Genomic DNA, 21,073 nt, shown 5'->3' with positions numbered 1-21,073 from the left:
ATTTTTTTTATCAAAAGAAATCTGATTATACAAATTCAGAAATAAATGATGACAGAATTGATGGGGGCAAAGGTTACTAAAGGTTGAACAAAATTGAGAGATGAAGAAAATTCCAAACAAATTTTTGCGCAAATGGGAGCATTTGAATATGAAGAGGTTGCTTAGGAATGCCAGAGAAAATAGAATGAATACTAGAGGGAAATTACTATGTCACCTTTAATTCAGGCCTGCAATTAAGAGTGTTTCTCATTTATTGGCTGCTTCAAATGAATTTTGTTTTCTAAAAAATCAACTGTGGTTATTTTTCATTAAAGTATAATAATGGCTGCACTTTGGAACAAAAAAGACACAGAACAATTTTTCCGACTTTGTAAAAAAATTATGAAAAGGAATTCTTCTTGTTGATTTTCTGATGACTTGAAACAATTTTTCTAATTTTTTCCTGCATGACAAGAATATAGAGCACAGGTAAATGGAAAGTTAACAAAAATGTACAAATTAATTGATGAAAACCTCAAGGAACCCTCAGAGCTTCTCTACTTCTTAGCTTTTATATAACTGTTTTTCGGCAGCGCTGAGTCAACAGAAGATAAAAATTCTTTCGTCGACGAAACATGAGATTTTTGTGCTATCGTTAAACGTCAACTGAAGATTTAAAAATGGTTTTTCATTGAGACTCAACAAGAAAAAAACAAGCTAATTTTTAACTCTTCAAACAATTTAAAATTGCTATTCACAATTAATCTTGAAGTCAAGCCTGAAACATATCGGAGAAATCTAACTGCTTGAGGCATCCCAGAATAAAATTGAAATCTACCACAAAAAAAATGAGAAACTTGGCTCGTACAATTAATTAAATACAACTAATCAGACATCAAAATCCTTAGAGGGCAACAAATATATCCCCTTAATTGTGAATGCCATTGTGTTTATATTCGATATCTATTTTTGCCCGAAGTAATTGCACAAAACTAATTATGAACGAAACGTTTTTCTTTCTGCAACAAGCATCGCTAAAAGAAGAAAAAATGAAGTTTTAAATAAATGTCAAGGTTGTAAAAAAGGTGGATTCAAAAGAATGCATTAATTCGGCCCATTAAGATGACTATTTGTGCCTCAAAGCCCTACAAAATCGAATTGTGCAGCCATTAGGAGAGAACAAATAGCACAATACAGTTTCCTACGTTTAAAATAATACTCAAATTTAGCTTTCGATGACAAAGTCAGTCACACGATTTTTTCATTTTTGTTTTCACTCATGTCTGCATTCGTGAAAACTTAAGAGCTTTAGTAAGCTAATGAAACTATTGAAAACAGTTTTTCGTTTTTTAAAGACACCCTATCTTTCCTTTTTGTTTGTTTTTGTGACAATTTTGTCAGTTACTTTTTTCAGTATAGTTTTTGTGAAAGATGTTATCGGAAAATTAAACCTTACAAACAAACAAAGGAGTTTCAGCATTTGTTATAAGAGTTAGGTTTTCCCAGCCCTCAATTGAACTGTGTAATTGAATGAATTGAATGTTTGGTACTGTGTAATTATATAGTTTTCACGTTTACGAATTTCTGAGCAATTGATAAAAACCACCAAAACCGTTGAGAGCTGGGCTGTAAACCACCGAAAATGCCGAAAATGGACAGTTGAGTTGCAGCTGTTGAGAAAATTGATAAAGCCCGCGATGATGGCGAGCCAAGCAATAAATTTTTATAACTTTGAGAGATATAAACTCAACGCAAAATTGGCAAATAATTATTTATTTTTGAGAAACTAAAAATTTTTGTCTCGAATTGATCTTTTTCGCAACCATTTCAACACTCGAGTGTTTTGTTAGACGCTCAGCAATATCGGGACTGATCTTGATCAAACCATGAACCCTCATGATAAAAATTTTTTTCGATTTTAATTGGGTGCAACATTATTTTCAAAAAAATTCCGCTATGGAAATGATTTTTATGTAAATTACGGACAAGAATTTCAAATCGGCTCTCAATTAATGACAGACACTGTTAACAATAAACGAGACCCAACGAGATAATATTATGGTTTCAGAGATAAGCTCATGGTTTTTATGGCTCTGACCAATTATTTTCGTAAAATTTTTGAACTTCTTGCGTTGTGTTTTCATTTCTTATGTATTTGTAGTTCAATAACTTGATTTTTTCAGTCGTTATCTAATGTCTGTTAAGACTATGAATATATTTTTTTGAGAAAATGTCGCTGAATTTTTGAATTTTGCCAATATTTCTCTTGTTTCTCTCAACTTCTGGCGCACTCTCAATAGAAACAGGTGAAAACTGATTTCGCGTGGTGTATAAATTAATGTCGGTAACAATTTTTTAATAAAATAATGGTTTCTTTATTTTGTTACTACGCTTTTTAATTTTCATTTTTTTCTTATCATAATTGCATATTTTATGAGTTCAGTTTGTTTCCTTGCCGAACTATCACACTATTGACAAGTCCAATTAAAGAAAAGCAATGTAGGGAAATTGTACAACGTTGGAAAAAGGCGTATCTGGATATGTTACATGTTTTTGTTGAATCGTTTATGTTTTTTGGGCTGAGACACATTTATCTCGCAAAACCATGTGGGTTTTCGATTTTGCCTAAGTTTGTCTTTCTTTTCGTTGTTGTACGCTATCTACCTAATTGCGATAGATCTTAATTGTTTCTCCAAGACGTATAACTCAACCGAGTTTAAGAGTTCAGTTTATAGCTGTTTGTTTCAACGACTTTCAGATAAAATTATAACAAAATTTCATCTGTCTCCATTTTGCTTTTTTTTGTCGCCATGTAACTCAATCCCACTCAATAGAAGTTTCAATTACTTTTGCTAATTCAACAATTATTTTTTCACTTGGTTATGCGTTGTGACTGATTGCTTCGACCATTTAGTTTCTTTAAAAGATTTCGAGATATCTATACTGTTCAATGTTTGGGTTTCTTTTGTTGTCGTGTCTAAGTAGTGCTTTTATAAGGCAGATTTGTTGATTTTAAGATGAAGGGAAAAATTATTTACAGTTTTTTCAGGTAGCTTCTTATAATTATAGTGCCTTGAAAAGTTTCATGTTTTGAAATTGTTTGAAGTTTTGGCTTCTTTAAGAACTTGCTTTTTTGTTGGCTCGTTACTTGGTCTCATTATTAACATGTCAACTTGGTTTCCTGAGCTGTTGAAACTTAATCAATCGCTTTTTGTTTTTATCGTAAGTCTGTTGTGATTTTTGAAATTATCTGTTTTCAAAAATAATTTTGAATTTTTGAGCTTCGTCTTTTTTAAATACAATTTTTGTCGATTTGTAGCTCAGTTTTTGTAAACCCGGGTCACATCCCGTTTCCAATGAGCTAAAAATTATAACGTTTTTAGCTTCAAGTATCTATTTCGCGGCTTCGTTGCCATTTCTACTACGAGATTTCATAAAATGTTAGATTTTTATATATTTGTGCATTTCAAAGGATTTTTGGTTTCCTTATATATAATAACAATAATCGTTGGTCCCATTGGCTTTGAAAATTTGCACCAGCGAACATTGGTTAATGAAATGTCTCATTCGCTTCCTAATTAGATATAAATGAACATTTTAGTGGCCTCAGTTGATATCTAATGACAATCATAACTGTAGGAAAAATAATTTTGAACTTCGCGCATATTTGCTCTTTTTGTTTACCTGTTAGCCTGTCGCATTGGGGACAGGTCCCATATATTTTCTAGTGAAGTACAGGTTAAATTGTTTTCGTTTTTATGTGATACGATTTTGATTTTGTTATGATTTTTTTATTGATTTGGTTATTATTTTTCAATATAGATTTTATTATAGATTGGGTCGTAAATAACGTTTGTTGTTTGATTTTTAAATTGGTTCTTTTCTAGTAGTCATATAATCTACAACTTTTATCGGCCCTCTAGCGTGTCATTATCGTATTTCATTGGTTGTTTATTGAACGATGTGTATGTTTTTGAAAGTTTTCTATCTCTTCATCATTTGGTAGCCAATTAAATCATGAATGTGGATGAGCGGGGTCGAAACATTATGTGCTTACGCACATTACCGAGCCTCCTTGTTTATTTAAATGTCGTCTTTTTCGGTAGGTTCCTTCTAATTAGCCGAAGAAAGGACAGAAAGTCACTTGGGCTAGCGGAAATTGATGACCAGCCTTGATCCGCAAATTTTTGAAAAAAATTAAACTTTCGGCAATCATTGAACAATTTCTCTTTTTTGGAGTGCTTTTTATGCTATTTTCAGAGGTTCCGTTCTCTAAAAGCTTATATATTTGGCCTTTTGGCAAAAACTCTGACTTTTGTCAGTCTATCAGATCAATTCCAAAAAAAAACGACCAGATATAAAAATGGCGTTGTCAACCTATATTGCGTTTGAAGAGACCGTGGTCAAACGAAATTGGCTACGGAAATACTGCTTAGTGAATCAATTAATAGAATTTAGAATTTCCCTCTGATCACATTCTTGTTCTCTGTAAGTTTATCTTGTGACATTTTTAAATCTAATTTGTTTATCAGTTTGAGTCAACATTGGAAATTCATAAATTATTGATTAAAAAATGTCAGAACAGAAGTTTAACTTTTACAGCAACATTTAACTTCTGTCATTCTAAAAAGCACCGATTCTGCTATTAATTAGAGCAAAACCTTCGACAACCGAAACAGTGCAAAAGTTAGTTATAATTACTAACTTATTACAAGCCACTCGGTTGGGCTGAAGAGATCGCTACTGCCGAAATTGCCAATTCGTCCCGTTTCCATGTAACAACTATCGGAGTCAGAAGCCCACGCCCTTGCATGGAAGTCGGCTTCCAAAATGTTTCGCGTATCGCAGATGCTAGCAAGGAAACATTTCCACGATCTCAATAATTTATCTATCGATTGATATCTAGTTATGGCACAAAAAAATTACTTTTCTCTGTTTCAAGGTAGTAGCATATTCAAAAGATTAATCGCCACTGATTGTTTACTTACGATAACAAATCCAATTTATCAGTTTGAAACATTATTATCAAGTAAATATTTTTTCCTGCTGTTATCGGTTTTCATTTTGTCATGGTTTTGTAAATTATAGGCTAAAACAATCTGTTTGTTTGCATGAAAGCCAAGCTCAATTAGCCCAATTTTCTTCGTAATTCAGATGGCAGCAGGAAACCAAAATTTTTAAAATTAATTAACCCTGGTTTTCAGCCCTTAATTTTGAAAATACGATAACTGTTATGCGAAAAACTGAATGAGGAAACGATCTTCAAGGTGTTTCAATCATTTTGTTTTAAGCTGATCGTTTTTGCTGACAACCTTCAGTTCTTATTTGAATAAGGACTGCGCAAAGATTTTCATTTCTCAAATATTTCAAAAAAAGCACTGTTTAAAGGTCCTGAAGTAATTAACATTATGCACAGATGTTCTTAAGTTATCACTGTTTGCTAAATGTTCTTTGAGTTGACCGCCATCAACTAAACATAAACTTAGGGAACAACCAGAGTTTTAATCATACGAAGCGCGAGTATAATTGGAGTAATAGCGAGAAATTTTGATAGTTTCTGATTTTCACCAATTATTTCTGTCTGAAAAGCTGCTATTAGATTCAATTTTTTGCGCTTCTGGAATTTTTCAACTCTTGCAAATGGAAAAAGTGTAGTTTCTGAAGGATAACTTATCGATAAGCAATAATTTGTCTGTTGTTCGTTAGGCATGGCGTTTTCCTGTTGCTTAAAATAGCCGAGAGACAAGCAAATTATTTCAAATTAATTTTGAGCATATTTTTCAAAATTGGTTTAATTAGCTTATCGACTCGAATTTATTTGCTTAGGTCCGCACTTTAGTGCACTTAGGTCCATGCTTAAGTCCGCTTTAGCGATCGACAGGTATAAAAGATATACAATCAGCAATGGCTTGCGAGAGCTCCTCATAATTGGTTTGGGATTTTGTTGCTAAGAATTCTTGATTAGTTACGATAGGAATGTTAGAACTTTTTGTGATTGGCTTTAGGAACAACACTTTTGAAGTTGTTCTAACATCATTTTTTCCAAGTTTATTTATTAATCGTTCAAACCTGTTTTCTTTTTTGCATGCGTATAATTATGTGGCATGTACAGATACATTGCTTTTGAGGGAAGTTCTTTATAACTCAAGTTTAAAGCTTATGTATGTCAAAAAAGTACGGATAGACTGATTGAGCATTGTATGTTATGATAATATCTCTTTAGAAAACTATTTTCTGTTATGAAGATGTTTTTCTCAAAAATTAACATAATATTCTGCTAAACCTTGACAACAACTTCCTAACCACAGTTTGAGAATTCAATCAGAACAACTCTACAAAATGAAAACTAGAAGTTCTGTTAAAACGTATGTCAGCTTGAACTGCCAATTGGAATTGAAATTCATACGAACAATAAAATTATTTTTTTAGTTGTTTGTGGACATAAGTGGCTCAACCATTAACGCTGATAACCATATCTTTTTCGAGGATTTTTTTATTAAAAAAGAAACTGATCGTTTTGCATTCATAATTGTATTCTAGCAACGGAAATGTTGATATCTTCATTGCTTAGAAGATTTGTTGAGACTCATTTTTATATTATTCTTTTAAATTTTTTACCCAAATTTATTGAATGAATTCTTGACACCACTTTCTTTGACTTCACTGCTAAAATGAACCGTTAAAAGATTATTTTCAAAACCACCAATTCTCTTTTTAATCCACAGTTAGGATTGCGAGAGTTGTCAACAATCGCTTTTACCCAGGTTGAGTTCCACACCGCAATGGCCTTTGATCAGACCATCCCAGACAAAAGTGACCTCTGATCAGACCAACAGAACGACAGGGACTGGTTTTTCCTCTGATTAAACTATTGTGCGCTCGAAGCTCCGTGTGCACTTAAAGTGCATCCTGTGATTAGAAAATTGTATTGTGCGTTTGAAAGTCACACCATGATCAGACTAGTGTGCGCTCGAATTCGCATCTGATCAGACTGAAGTTTGCTTGAAATCACCTCTGATCATACTGAAATAACCTAGAAATTGCCTATAAACAGACTAAAATGCACTCGAAATCACCTTTGTTCAGACTAAAGTGCGCTCAAGATAGTCTGATGAAAACGAAAAACCTTCTCAATTTCGCTAAAAAAAATCATTTCATAAAAGTTGATGTTTTCAGTCTTCCATTCAACTGACGAATAGCCAACTTTAATAGTATTTTCAATGAAAAGAAAACCCAAGTGCGGAAAAAAAATTATTGAATATTTAACCCACCATCAATTCATGTTTTAAACTAAAAAGATGAACTTAGACAGCTTTGCATACAGACGTCTTGATCTTCAGAATCTCTTCAAAAAGGGACGGCAGTTGCTGATCAGAGTGCTGATCAGAACGCTGTATTGCTGACTCTTGGCAGAGATAACATCTGACTGTAAAAAATAAACACAATAAAAACGAGATAAATTTTGCTCGACTTTGCCTCTGATCAGACTAGTGTGCGCTCAAAACGGCCTCAGATTAGACTAGAGTGCGCTCAAAACTGCCTCTGATCAGACCGTACCAGACCATAGTGACCACTGATCAGATAAGTTCCAGACCCTTGTCCAGACAAAAGTGTGCTCGAAAACTTTTCGAGACCATGTAATTCGAGCGCACCGAGAATATGTGTGACGAAGATGGTCTGATCAGAGCTCCATTAGGTCCGCCCCCTTCAACCTGGAATGTAACTGTGGACAACGGTGATAATGTGGAAAAATGTAACAAGATGTGGACAGCAGTGACGAAATCTCGCGCAAGGAAAGATATCATTCTTTAAAGTAACGTACATTTCTAATTTTGAATCAAACATGAAATAATTTGGCTGCAAACGGAAATATATAAACAGTTCAGAGCCTTTATCATAAAACATGGTCGTTAATAACAAAGACAATTTCGAGTAATTTATTTTTGCAACGTAGTGTCATCTGTATGCTATTGCAAATTTGGTCACGAAGAGTGGCAAGGCGCATCGAAGACGTCTTGCTGTGAATAACTTTTCTATTATCTCAAAATTTTATTCTCTCAAAAAAAATATTTAAATGCTCGAGATCTAATTATGTGTCAGCGCTACTAGCAGAGCAAGATGCAGCTTGTAAATTTTCAGCCTACGGGACTAAATTCTATGAAATTACATCAATAAGTTGTTTGATATTTACGTATTTGAGTATTTAGGTTTTTTGACAATATCATTAACTATCAATGACATTTTTCATTTCATGAAATTACTATGATCAATTGAGGGAGAGCAAATTTTGAACGAAGATGGCTCATTTTTTGATATCTACGGAAATCCAAAGTTGATAAGGCTAATAAATCACATAGAGCACAAAACTTTTGTTCAGATTGTCTTCTGTAGATTTCAGTATTTCAACATCTATTTTTTTGTTTTTTTAACCGTTTTAGCTTGAACGAAGTCTTTCATTTACTTGACAGCAGCTTCAGTATCTTCAGCTAATGTCATATAATATTAAGGCTAAAAATAGGCTAACTCTGGAGAAAATAAAATATTTTAAGCAAGGTCACTTAAATTTGCTTTAAGTCACAAACAAAAGTTTATACCCTGCTCTAAGTACCCGAGCGAATTATTGCAGACAATATGTGATGCTATCATTTGAACAGTATATCAAAAACAAGGAAATGTTTCATCCCTCACGTCAACGGCAGTCAAAACTCCTCCTAATGCGGACGGACTGTTGAAGAGTCTTCCAGTGATGCCGTAAAACACCCCATTGGCGGTGAAATAGATACCAGATTTATCCGCGACGGAAGTACCTGTCAGCAAACAAATGAAATGTTTCCATTTTACAGAACCAGCTGAGCTTCGATATATTAGGCTACATATTTGGATACTATATTTGGATATAAATAAAAGGACACAGCTGTTCTTGGCTACAGGTGCTCACTTTTAACACTTCTTCGTTCCCAAGTATCACCCGGACCGAACTCCAAGTTTATATCAGTAGTACTAGGCAAGTCTAAATCCAAGTCTTATTTAGCTTCCCAGTACTGGGCAAGTCTAAATACAAGTCTTACAAGTCTGGCAAGTCTTAACCAAGACTTGGATAACACTTGGAAGTTGATTCCCAAGTCAAAACCAACTTTTCAAACAAGTTTCGAGTGAAAATTTCGAATTCAAAAAAATTTCGCAACGTGCCACGATTTTTGCATTTAGTTTCCCCAAATTGCCCCAACTTGAACGTGCCCCAATTTCAGCTCGTACAGGAGCCAATGCTGCCCTCTGTTTTTTATAAGTGTGCTTTTTTAATGGGTTATGGTGTGTATCGAGTTATTATAGAACGAGCATTAGCTAACTCGGATCGACTGGGGTCAACTTACCCTCTGCTCGTAGGCCGGCTATTTTTGACGTTTTTTTTGGCTGTTTTTGACGTTTTTTGGCTATTTTTGACGTTTCCCTGGCTATTTTAGACGTTTTTTTCGGCTATTTTTGACTTCTTTTTCGGCTATTTTTTACGTTTCCCCGGCTATTTTAGACGTTTTTTTTGGCTATTTTGACGTTTTTTTCCGCTAATTTCGACGTTTCCCCGGCTATTTATGACATTTTTTCGGCTATTTTTGACGTATTTTTCAATTGTCAAGTCTTAAATCAGACTTGGATTTAGACTTGCCAAGTCTTATATCAGACTTGGATTAGACTTGCCAAGTCTAAAATAAGACTTGGATTAGACTTGCCAAGTCTAAAATCAGACTTGGATTTAGACTTGCCAAGTCTAAAACCAGACCTGGATTTAGACTTGCCAAGTCTAAAATCAGACTTGTATTAGACTTGCAAAGTCTCAGCCCAGACTTGGATCTTGAATGCCAAGTATAAAAAGTGACATGATCATGGTTCTGAATCAGTAATGAAATAATACTTGAATTTAGACTTGCCCAGTACTGAAATTGACTTGGCGTCAGGTCCGGGCAAGGTTAGGATTTTAACAATTTGGGTTATTTAGCTACAGATTGCTAGATTTAGTTGACGATATCCAGTACTGAGCTCCTTGGTGGTTCCCGGGTAGAGGTTTTTGGGTAAATTTTTTAAATTCACAAGAATTCACCGCATGTGATTTCCAAAGTTTACTTAATCTGATTGAAATTCACAAGAAATTTCACAGTTTACTCAAAAAATAATTCACCACATTTCACCGCATTTCTTACAAAAATTCACCGCGAAATTCATCGCATTTCTTACAAAAATTCACCGCATGTGATTTCCAAAGTTTACTCAATCTGATTTAAATTCACAAGAAATTTCAAAGTTTACTCAATCTGATTTAATTTCACAAGAAATTTCAAAAATGACGCAGTCGACTAAGCAGTTGAGGACATGCAGGCGGTCAGAAATTGGAACCCCTGTGGGGGCGGTTATTTTTTGTAAGGATACTGAGAACGCGGTGAAATTAAAAAATTCACCGCGATTGACCGCATTCACCGCAAAAATATGAAAGAAATACGCGGTGAAAATTATATTTTTTCACCGCATTTCACCGCATTTCTTACGAAAATTCACCGCCAAACCTCGACCCCGCTTATAGTAAATACTATATTATGATTAGTTCAATTATCTTAGAAATTTTAACACAGTCTTAAAGCGGCACCATAGAAATCTTCACACGACCTTAATGGGGCACCTTGAAATCTTAATACGGCCGTGTAATGCGTCGTAGTATACTTGACCAGGACTTAGCACCGTTTTCTTCAAAGACTTATAAAGTGCAGTACTTCAGCCATAACAAATTTTCCAATTTCGGTCAACCTGGATCGTTTATGTAAATTTATGCCAATATCCAATAATTGAACGTAAAGGGTGCCAGAATAATAGGTATGAGTTTAGTATTTTGTCGCATCGTGTTTAGAAGACACTATAAACAATAGCTAAGACACAAAGTGCCAAAATAACAATGGCCATTATTACGTGGCCACTGTCCGAAAAAAAAGACTATATATACTCGATTTTTTCCGGCTTTCTCACGATCCATGTTTTAAGATGAAGTTCGAAGCCTGTGTGGAAACGAGTGAAGCAAGAGAAATTTAGTTCGATTTGCGTAAAATTACCCCGTCGCCACGGATTCATTATCTTCTACCGAAATGAAAGAAGGCCTAATTGTTGATTAATTTCAAAAATGTTTCTCTCGTTGCTAATTGAGGATTAAGATGACAATTAGTGGTTTTGAAACTGCTGCGCTCATAATTTGCCTTTGCGTACATCCGCCACGTTATGATAATTCATTTTCTCCGTGGGAATTTGTCCTGGTATTTCTCTACCCGGGTTGAATTTTTCGCCCAAAATGACGTAAGAGTGGGGCTGCAATGGGGGAATTTTTTAGGAAAATGCAACTCAAAACTCTTAAATTTTTTTAGACTGCATTGGGCTTCCCACGGGGGTAAAAAAGTGTAAGAGTGAGGGGGTAAAAGACAAATTAACCCCACACTCTTACATCTTTTTGGTCTGCCAAGGGGGTAAAACGATGTAAGAGTTCGGGAGTAATTTCTCAAATAACCCGAACTTTTACATCGTTTTACTCCCCTTGACAGACCAAAAAAGATGTAAGAGTGGGGGTTATTTTATCATTTACCCCCTCACTCTTACACGATTTTACCCCCCTTGGAAGCCCAATGCAGCCCAAAAGGACGTAAGAGTTTTGAGCTGCATTTTCCTAAAAAATCCTTCCATTGCAGCCTCACTCTTACATCATTTTACCTCACTTCGCAGCCCAACTCTTACATCATTTTACCCCCTCAATCTTACATTGTTTTAGCGCCCATACCTGAAGACTGCCAGTCTTGAACCCACAACCTCTGTACCCTCAGCTGCGTCGCCCTAACGTCCAAACCATCAATGCTTGTCCATCAATTGACAGTCAATATATATGAATAAAACTTGTTAGAATTGCCCCCTCTGAGCAAATTACATCCTCACTCTTACATCATTTTACCCCCCTCAGAACAAATTACCCCCTCACTCTTACACCATTTTACCCCCCTTGGCAGCCCAAATCTTACAACATTTTACCCCTCTGAACAAACTACCCCCTCACTCTTACACCCTTTACCCCCTTGGCAGCTCAACTCTTAGCTCATTTTACCCCCCTCTGGACAAATTACCCCCTCACTCTTACACCATTTTACCCCCCTTGGAATCCCAACTCTTAAATCAATTTACCCTCTGAAAAAATTACCCCCTCACTCTTACACCATTTTACCCCCTTTTGCAGCCCAACTCTTACCTCATTTTACCCCCTCTGGACAAATTACCCCCTCACTCTTACACCATTTTACCCCCTTTGGCAGCCCACCTCTTACATAATGTTACCCCCTTTGAACAAATTACTCCCTCACTATTACACCACTTACAAACCTTGGCAGCCCAACTCTTACATCTTTTTACCCCCTCTGAACAAAATACCCCTCACTCTTACATCATTTTACCAACCTTGGCAGCCCAACTCTTATATCAATTTAACCCCTCTGAACAAATTACCCCTTCACTCTTACACCATTTTACCCCCCTTGGCAGCCCACCTCTTACATCATGTTACCCCCTTTGAACAAATTACTCCCTCACTCTTACACCACTTTACAAACCTTGGCAGCCCAACTCTTACATCTTTTTACCCCCTCTGAACAAAATACCCCTCACTCTTACATCATTTTACCAACCTTGGCAGCCCAACTCTTATATCAATTTAACCCCTCTGGACAAATTACCCCTTCACTCTTACGCCATTTTACCCCCTTTGCAGCCCAACTCTTACATCAATTTACCCCCTCTGAACAAATTACCCCTTCACTCTTACGCCATTTTACCCCCCTTTGCAGCCCAACTCTTACCTCATTTTACCCCCTCTGGACAAATTACCCCCTCACTCTTACACCATTTTACCCCCCTTGGCAGCCCACCTCTTACATCATGTTACCCCCTTTGAACAAATTACTCCCTCACTCTTACACCACTTTACAAACCTTGGCAGCCCAACTCTTACATCTTTTTACCCCCTCTGAACAAAATACCCCTCACTCTTACATCATTTTACCAACCTTGGCAGCCCAACTCTTATATCAATTTAACCCCTCTGGACAAATTACCCCTTCACTCTTACGCCATTTTACCCCCTTTGCAGCCCAACTCTTACCTCATTTTACCCCCTCTGGACAAATTACCCCCTCACTCTTACACCATTTTACCCCCCTTGGCAGCCCACCTCTTACATCATGTTACCCCCTTTGAACAAATTACTCCCTCACTCTGACACCATTTTACCAACCTTGGCAGCCCAACTCTTCCATCTTTTTACCCCCTCTGAACAAAATACCCCCTCATTTTCACACCATATTACCCCCTTTGGCAGCCCAAATCTTATATCAATTTAACCCCTCTGGACAAATTACCCCTTCACTCTTACGCCATTTTACCCCCCTTGGCAGCCCAACTCTTACATCATTATACCCCCTCAATCTTACATTGTTTTAGCGCCCATACCTGAAGACTGCCAGTCTTGAACCCACAACCTCTGTACCCTCAGCTGCGTCGCCCTAACGTCCAAACCATCAATGCTTGTCCAACAATTGACAGTCAATATATATGAATAAAACTTGTTAGAATTGCCCCCTCTAAGCAAATTACATCCTCACTCTTACATCATTTTACCCCCCTCAGAACAAATTACCCCCTCACTCTTACACCATTTTACCCCCTTTGGCAGCCCAAATCTTACAACATTTTACCCCTCTGAACAAACTACCCCCTCACTCTTACACCTTATTACCCCCCTTGGCAGCTCAACTCTTAGCTCATTTTACCCCCCTCTGGACAAATTACCCCCTCACTCTTACACCATTTTACCCCCCTTGGAATCCCAACTCTTAGATCAATTTACCCTCTGAAAAAATTACCCCCTCACTCTTACACCATTTTACCCCCTTTTGCAGCCCAACTCTTACCTCATTTTAGCCCCTCTGGACAAATTACCCCCTCACTCTTACACCATTTTACCCCCCTTGGCAGCCCACCTCTTACATAATGTTACCCCCTTTGAACAAATTACTCCCTCACTATTACACCACTTTACAAACCTTGGCAGCCCAACTCTTACATCTTTTTACCCCCTCTGAACAAATTACCCCTCATTCTTACACCAAATTACCCCCTTTGCCAGCCCAACTCTTACATCAATTTACCCCCTCTGAACAAATTACTCCCTCACTCTTACATCATTTTACCAACCTTGGCAGCCCAACTCTTATATCAATTTAACCCCTCTGGACAAATTACCCCTTCAATCTTACGCCATTTTACCCCCCTTTGCAGCCCAACTCTTACCTCATTTTACCCCCTCTGGACAAATTACCCCCTCACTCTTACACCATTTTACCCCCCTTGGCAGCCCACCTCTTACATCATGTTACCCCCTTTGAACAAATTACTCCCTCACTCTTACACCATTTTACCAACCTTGGCAGCCCAAATCTTCCATCTTTTTACCCCCTCTGAACAAAATACCCCCTCATTCTTACACCATATTACCCCCTTTGGCAGCCCAAATCTTACATCAATTTACCCCCTCTGAACAAATTACTCCCTCACTCTTACATCATTTTACCAACCTTGGCAGCCCAACTCTTATATCAATTTAACCCCTCTGGACAAATTACCCCCTCAATCTTACAACATTTTACCCCACTTGTCAGCCCAACTCTTACACCATTTTACCCCCTCTGAACAAATTAACCCCTCACTCTTACACCATTTTACCCCCCTTGGCAGCCCACCTCTTACATCAAGTTACCCCCTTTGAACAAATTACTCCCTCACTCTTACACCATTTTATCAACCTTGGCAGCCCAACTCTTAAATTATTTTACCCCTGTGAAAAAATTACCCCTCATTCTTACAGCAATTTACCCCCCTTTGCAGCCCAACTCTTTCCTCATTTTACCCCCTCTGGACAAATTACCCGTCACTCTTACACCATTTTACCCCACTTGGCAGCCCAACTTTTACATCATTTTACCCCCTCTGAACAAAATACCACCTCATTCTTACACCATATTACCCACCTTGGCAGCACTCCCTTACATGGCAATTTCAGTCAGGGGGTAATTTCTCAAAAGTCCTCCCATTGCAGCCCAACTCTTACATCATTTTACCCCCTCTGAATAAATTACCCCCTCACTCTTACATCAATTTACCCCCCATAGACGAATTACCCCCCCCCCATTCTTACAATAAAATGGGAGGATTTTAGGGAGGACATTCGACCCGGATAAGACTTTTAACTAGGAGTTAGAGTGAAAGAAATCTAGCGAGGTACGTCAAGTGAAACAAAATTAGAGTAACATTAACCTCGAAGTATGTCGGTGGTGTCGGTTATACTGTCTGTATTACATTCGGACATGTCCGGAGTAGCCAGCAGATCTCCCCATTTGCCCAAGAACAGTGCCTTGAAACCTCCACTCATGCTCAAGTTTATCGCAATCTCACCCTAAAAAAGGCATCTACTAACTTTCCCTATTTTTGAAGAGAAAATAAAAACCAGTTAAGAATTTTACGGGTGACGGTAATATAATTATAATCTAGCATTACTTAGGTCGGGTGTGGGAGGGGATGGAAGGGAGAAACACGTAGTTTTTATCTGATACCTTCCCAGGTTGAGATTCCATCCGGAAGTGTCCTCTGATCAGACCCTAGTCCATCGCACATGGTGGGTTTCCAAACCAAAATTTCATGGTCTGGGATTTGGTTCGAGCGCACTATAGTATGATCAGAGGTCACTTCGGTCTGGGGATGATCTGATTAGAGGTCATTTCCGTATTGGTTGGTCTGGTCAGACGCAGTTTCAAGCGCACATTAGTCTGATCAGAGAAGATTTTGAGCGCAATTGGGTCTGAACAGAGACCATTTGGTGTGGATTTTTTTCTTTTGGTCGCCCAATTGTGGGACATGGTCGGAAAATCGTCTTGACAATAGTCTGATTTCGGTCTGATCAGAGGTCATTTCCGTCTGGAAAGGTCTGGTCAGAGGCAATTTCGAGCGCACTTCGAGCGCACACGGTGTTTCGAGTGCACTTTAGTCCGATCAGAGGATACTATTGTCGGGGATGGTCTGATCAGAGATTACTTTCCTCTGGAACGGTCTGGTCAGAGGTCACTTCCGGATCTCACCTCAACCTGGATTCTTTTCGCTGCGTTTTTTCAAAACCTATGCCAACTTTTTCCACCATAAGCCTCTAGTTAGAATCATAATTTCGCCATCTCAAGCGTAGACGCGTTAACTTGAATCACAGAACCAAAAAAGTGACTCATATCTTCATAAAGTGACTCATAAAGTGACGCAAATCTGTCTGATAGTTGCATTGAATCGACTAAAAAACGGCTTGTTAAAATCATGAAACTACTTTTTAAAACCTTGAAATACAGCAACTTCGAGAGCCAGCAGAACAAGTTAGCTCAGAAAATGGTTCAGCATAAGTATAAACAGTCCCGTAAAGTTGCAACGCTATCGAACGTTTCAAAGGTCAAAGGTCAATTATAAAACATGCAAAGATCCGTACTTCGTTGTTCAATTGCATGTCGGGAGTTTTTCGAGCGTTCGCTTGCATTGCAACTTTATGGGACTTACTATAGCATGCCTACACAAGCATTGCTAAAAATTTTCAAGATGCAGACAAAAAGCTTGGCTTCATAGCAAAGGGTGGCACAATTGGTTCTAAGGCTTTGTAATGAAGTAAGTGCAGAAAAGGAAACAATTTTGTGTTACTCTTTGTAGCTTTGCATCAGTTTAATTAGTGACATTTTATCACATTTTCATCAGATCCTTTCATCAGTTGGTGTTGCAATAGACATAATATGAAAAATATTTTTAGTCTAATCATAGTAGCACATTTTTCAATAATCTTATTCCATATTATGATCATCATAATATAAGCTACTAATTTATATGCAGAATTCTATCTAATATAATGAAGATGGATTTTCATGCATCCGAACAATGAGGGGAAAAATTCACTTTCCGACATGCAATAAGCAAAAACTAATTCTTTTGTTCAAGATAGGCAGTTCACTGCACATATGAAAATCCTGGAATAAAATTCTTTTCTGGTGCATTGAGGTTGACGAAAAAGTTTTTACATTACTTAGTTTTTTGGTAAAAAATACTCAACCAGATAGACCAAACGGTAGATTACCATTTTATCCACTAGAGAAAATGTGTACTTCTATATTTGCTTGTCATACTATTGAAATTGTCATACTATTGAAATTAGAACAAATAAAACTTGGATTTCAACGAACATCAATTTTGCCAAATAGCAACTTATTCGCATTTTTGATTCTCTATCAGGTTTAAGAGAGTCAAAAAATTACATTGTAGCTTGAATGCTCTTTTGAGAGAACTCAGCACTAAATCGATGTACCAAGTAAAAGACTGGAGAGGGTAAAAGAGATCAGAATCGAAGTGATACTTCCTTCAGTTAGCAATCATGATGCAATAGGTCTCGTACAGCGACTAAAATCGACCCTCCAACGATTAATGGGCAACACAAAATTTGACGAAACAAAATAGGTAAGACAGTCAATATGCGCCAATGTTTATCAAGTCAGAGTAAACAAATATTGAAACAGATTTGCTCATTTGAGGTTAAAATTGCAGCAAAACCAATGCACATTTTATCGAACTAAACCAGAGGTCTCATTTATCGTGAAGCAACGGAAAAGAAAAATCTGTACACGATTGTATACAAATGAGATCCAAGTCTACAAATTGTACCAGTATCAGATTAGCATAGTTTATTCAAAAGACGCTGATAAAACCTTTTTTCAAAAGATATTGATAAAACCAGTTCGATATGTGAGCACCCTTCCAGCTCACTTTTTGTAAGAAATGTGTTGAATGGGTTGAAAGTTTGAAAATGCTTTGAAACTTTCAAACCTGAGTGCATATTGAAAACATATATTAAAGAGTTTTAGCGCACTCATTTCAAAAATTTGATTCACTTTAGTGCATTTCTTACAAATAATTTAGCAAATATGTTAAAAACGGATGCTTTATCTCTTTCTGATAATTTTATCAGAAAACCGCATTTCTTGGAAAAATGTCAGCACTTTTTTGAGCCAATTGAAACGTTTCAGAGCATGATGTACAAATGCGTGAGTGCGTGAACGTGTGTACGTGTTTCTGTGTAGTTCAGCATGTTAGAATTTTGATCAAAATATAATCTTGAATTTAGATAGAATTATTAGAACGAAAGTTTAACTTACCAAACTACTAAGACAAGAGCAAATTGATTCCAGTCAAAAAATTTACAAACATGAATCGCCAACAAATGGTGCTTAAAATCAATAATCTGTTCAAACTGATTAATCTAGATAACTATTAATGAGTGAGATTTTTTAAGGTAAAATCTTGCCAGCATGTATTGAATGATTATGATACCACCGGAAATGTGAACGAATTGTTAGAAAAGTGTAAATGTATGCTAACTATGGTAGCCACTGCGGCTGATTTCTGGTTAATTTGGAGAAGCAAAACATATTGCGTAACCCTTGTGACCCTTGCTATAAATCACGGTGCTAAGATAGAACTGTATCTTTCGTATACATTTTGAGCCTTTTTTCATTCCCAAAATCGAATAATAATCAGATCTCTCCTGTAAATCTCTAGATTCTAATGCAAACTATCATTTTTGTTATTTTCTCATTTTTGAGAAAAAAATTGTTCTAATTAGCCAAAAATGTGTTTAAATCCGCTTGCGGAAACCCATACCCCAACAGAAATATGGTTCGAGCAATTTTCTAATTCTTAAAAAAATTTCCAAAACAAAATCGATTCCTTTGTTAACGCTCATAGTTCTTTTCTGCCTAGTACCTTTTCTTTTCAAAACTTTGCTTGTTCAAACTACGAGGGATCATTAGACAGTGAGACGGCTGACCTACACAGGAAAGGCATAGGTTTTTCTAATCTGGAGCACGAGATTTGTGGCGACGATGCAGACGAAGGGACTCCACAAAAAATGGGCCAATGGGGCAATCAATGATGACAGAACAACCACAAGGTGCTGAAGGATGTATACGAGAAGAAAGTTGCAGACATCAAAGAGAAACGAAAAAATGTGTGGTACCATCTGGCAGTTCTCCAGATGCAACAACCCTCAGGCTGGAGAGACATGACTCTGTGGGAGATGAGGACATCGGAGATAAAGCAAAGTCCTGGAAGCACAAGAGTGAGGAGATGCCGATAGTGTTCACTTTCTTAGCAGAGCTTGTTTGTCTGCAGCTCGAAGATTCTGAGGATTTGGACAGCTTTTTTCATCAGAGGAAAAGACATACTGAAAAGGCTACAAGAATCAGGGGCAGCAGTCTCAGAAATCTGTTCAACAATTTGGTTCTCAATGGTCTGCTAAAGTTGAGCAAATGGTTGAAGAACTTCCTTGAGTGCACAGCACAGTGACGAAACGGAAAAAGTGGTTCAGTGGCACTGGCAGTGAAGCGTAAATTCAAAAACGGTCTCAACAGAGGAATCTGCTTTGTATCTGAGATCCACAGAAACTTTAACAGGAACCGCATGAGGAAGGGAGGAGAGGGAAGCAAACATGAGTCAGTGGTAATGGGTCGGAAAATAGCTACATCAGACGAGGAATACTGGACAGCTGTTACCCAGTGGAAAACAGCAGGCGTCCTAGCGGACAGTGGTTGTTGAGATGACATAGTGGCAAACATTCACTCGTTCCTGGACATTGTGCCCATTCAATCATTTGTCAGAAATTCCAATCGAGAGGCAAGCAAAGTTGTGGGCAGAGGCTGCGTGAGGATCAGGATACCCTCAAAAAAAAGATAATTCCAACGTAAACTCAAGAATGTTTTATATGTGGCTGACTATTCCTCAATTGTCCTATCAGTCTCAAAACCCACGGAGTGGGGACATAGCTTCACTTTCGAGAGCAGAAGTAGCTGCTTGAAATTCCAGAAGGGAACTCGGGCAAAACTAAAACACGAAAACAATTTGCTTTACTTACCCTGCAGCGTTGTAAATTTCAGGTTTAGTTCCAGCAGCGTGAAATTTGACAGTGCAAGGAAGTGGCAGAGACGATTGAGTCATTTTAATCAAGCGGATGTGGTATGGAGTTCACTAGAGACAGTCGTCGAACTCGATGATGTATGCAATGTGTGCGCATTGGCCAAAGTCAAAGCCTCCAGTACCATGAATGGCAGAGACCCAAGCAGAAGAGAAGCCGGAGAGTGTGTTCACTGACTTGATGCGACCTTTCAGAGTGAAGTTGTTGTCAGGGTTCCGGTTATACATTGCGTTTGCAGACTAGTACACGAATTTTGTGTTTGTGGACTTGCTTATGGCAAAGAATGAAGCACTAGCCAACCTGAAGAACTTTGTTCTCAGTGTGGGGACGCCCAGGAAGTTGAGGCAAGACAATCCGAAGGAGTTTCTCTTAGAGCATTTTGATTTGTACTGCTTAGATACAGGCATTCTGCCGGCGAAGATCATACCAGAGACGCCACAACTGAAGCTGCCACAGGACACTGCTGGAAATGTTAAAATGCTTGCTCATTGAATCGGGACATCCCAAGATGGTGTGAGAGCAGTAATTGTCAACGAAGGCAATCAGAAACTTGGTTTTGAGATGAGGAGAAGATAAATGCCCAGCAAAGATCATGCAAGGTATAAAACCTCACCTTTCAATAGGTAAATGATCTTTTTTTGTTTGCACTGTCTTCATGAGGAAGAGGGTAAGAGTGGTCAGCAAACTTTAACCGGAAGCTCTGGAAGGAAAAATTTGTGGGTTATGCTGAAGCAGACAGCGGATACCTGGTTTACGTACCCAACCCACGCAAGGTGGCGGCAGTTCGAGATGGGATCAGCAAGGATTCTCCAGGGGCCTCAATCAGTGAAAACACAGAGACGTTCGTCCTAGTATATGAGGGGTCAGAACAACTGGGGTTCTGTAAACCAGATGATAGCCATCAAGAAAGAAGCAACATAGAGAAACAGGGCCCATCTAGTGCAATAAAAGATGAACGGCATGACGCAGAGAGTGTGAACACTCAAGAAA

General features: G+C 37.7%; 1 protein-coding gene across 1 annotated transcript in view; it reads right to left on the bottom strand.

Annotated features, from left to right (window-relative positions):
• The window catches only part of LOC142350483 (uncharacterized), a 137,498-nt gene extending 122,006 nt beyond the window's left edge, over positions 1–15,492 (bottom strand). Inside the window, exons 1-4 of the mRNA XM_075402333.1 lie at positions 15,358–15,492; positions 8,668–8,786; positions 7,306–7,358; positions 4,685–4,830 (exon numbers count right to left, since the gene is read on the bottom strand). Coding sequence (XP_075258448.1) covers positions 4,685–4,830; positions 7,306–7,358; positions 8,668–8,786; positions 15,358–15,472 — 433 coding nt within the window. The 5' untranslated portion in view covers positions 15,473–15,492. The remainder of the gene's footprint in view (positions 1–4,684; positions 4,831–7,305; positions 7,359–8,667; positions 8,787–15,357) is intronic.
• Positions 15,493–21,073: the final 5,581 nt, after the last annotated feature.

Source organism: Convolutriloba macropyga, chromosome 12, assembly GCF_964194025.1.
Source record: "Convolutriloba macropyga chromosome 12, txConMacr16.3, whole genome shotgun sequence".
Classification (NCBI taxonomy): Eukaryota; Metazoa; Xenacoelomorpha; order Acoela; family Convolutidae; genus Convolutriloba; species Convolutriloba macropyga.
This window is presented reverse-complemented; position numbering and strand designations above follow the sequence as displayed.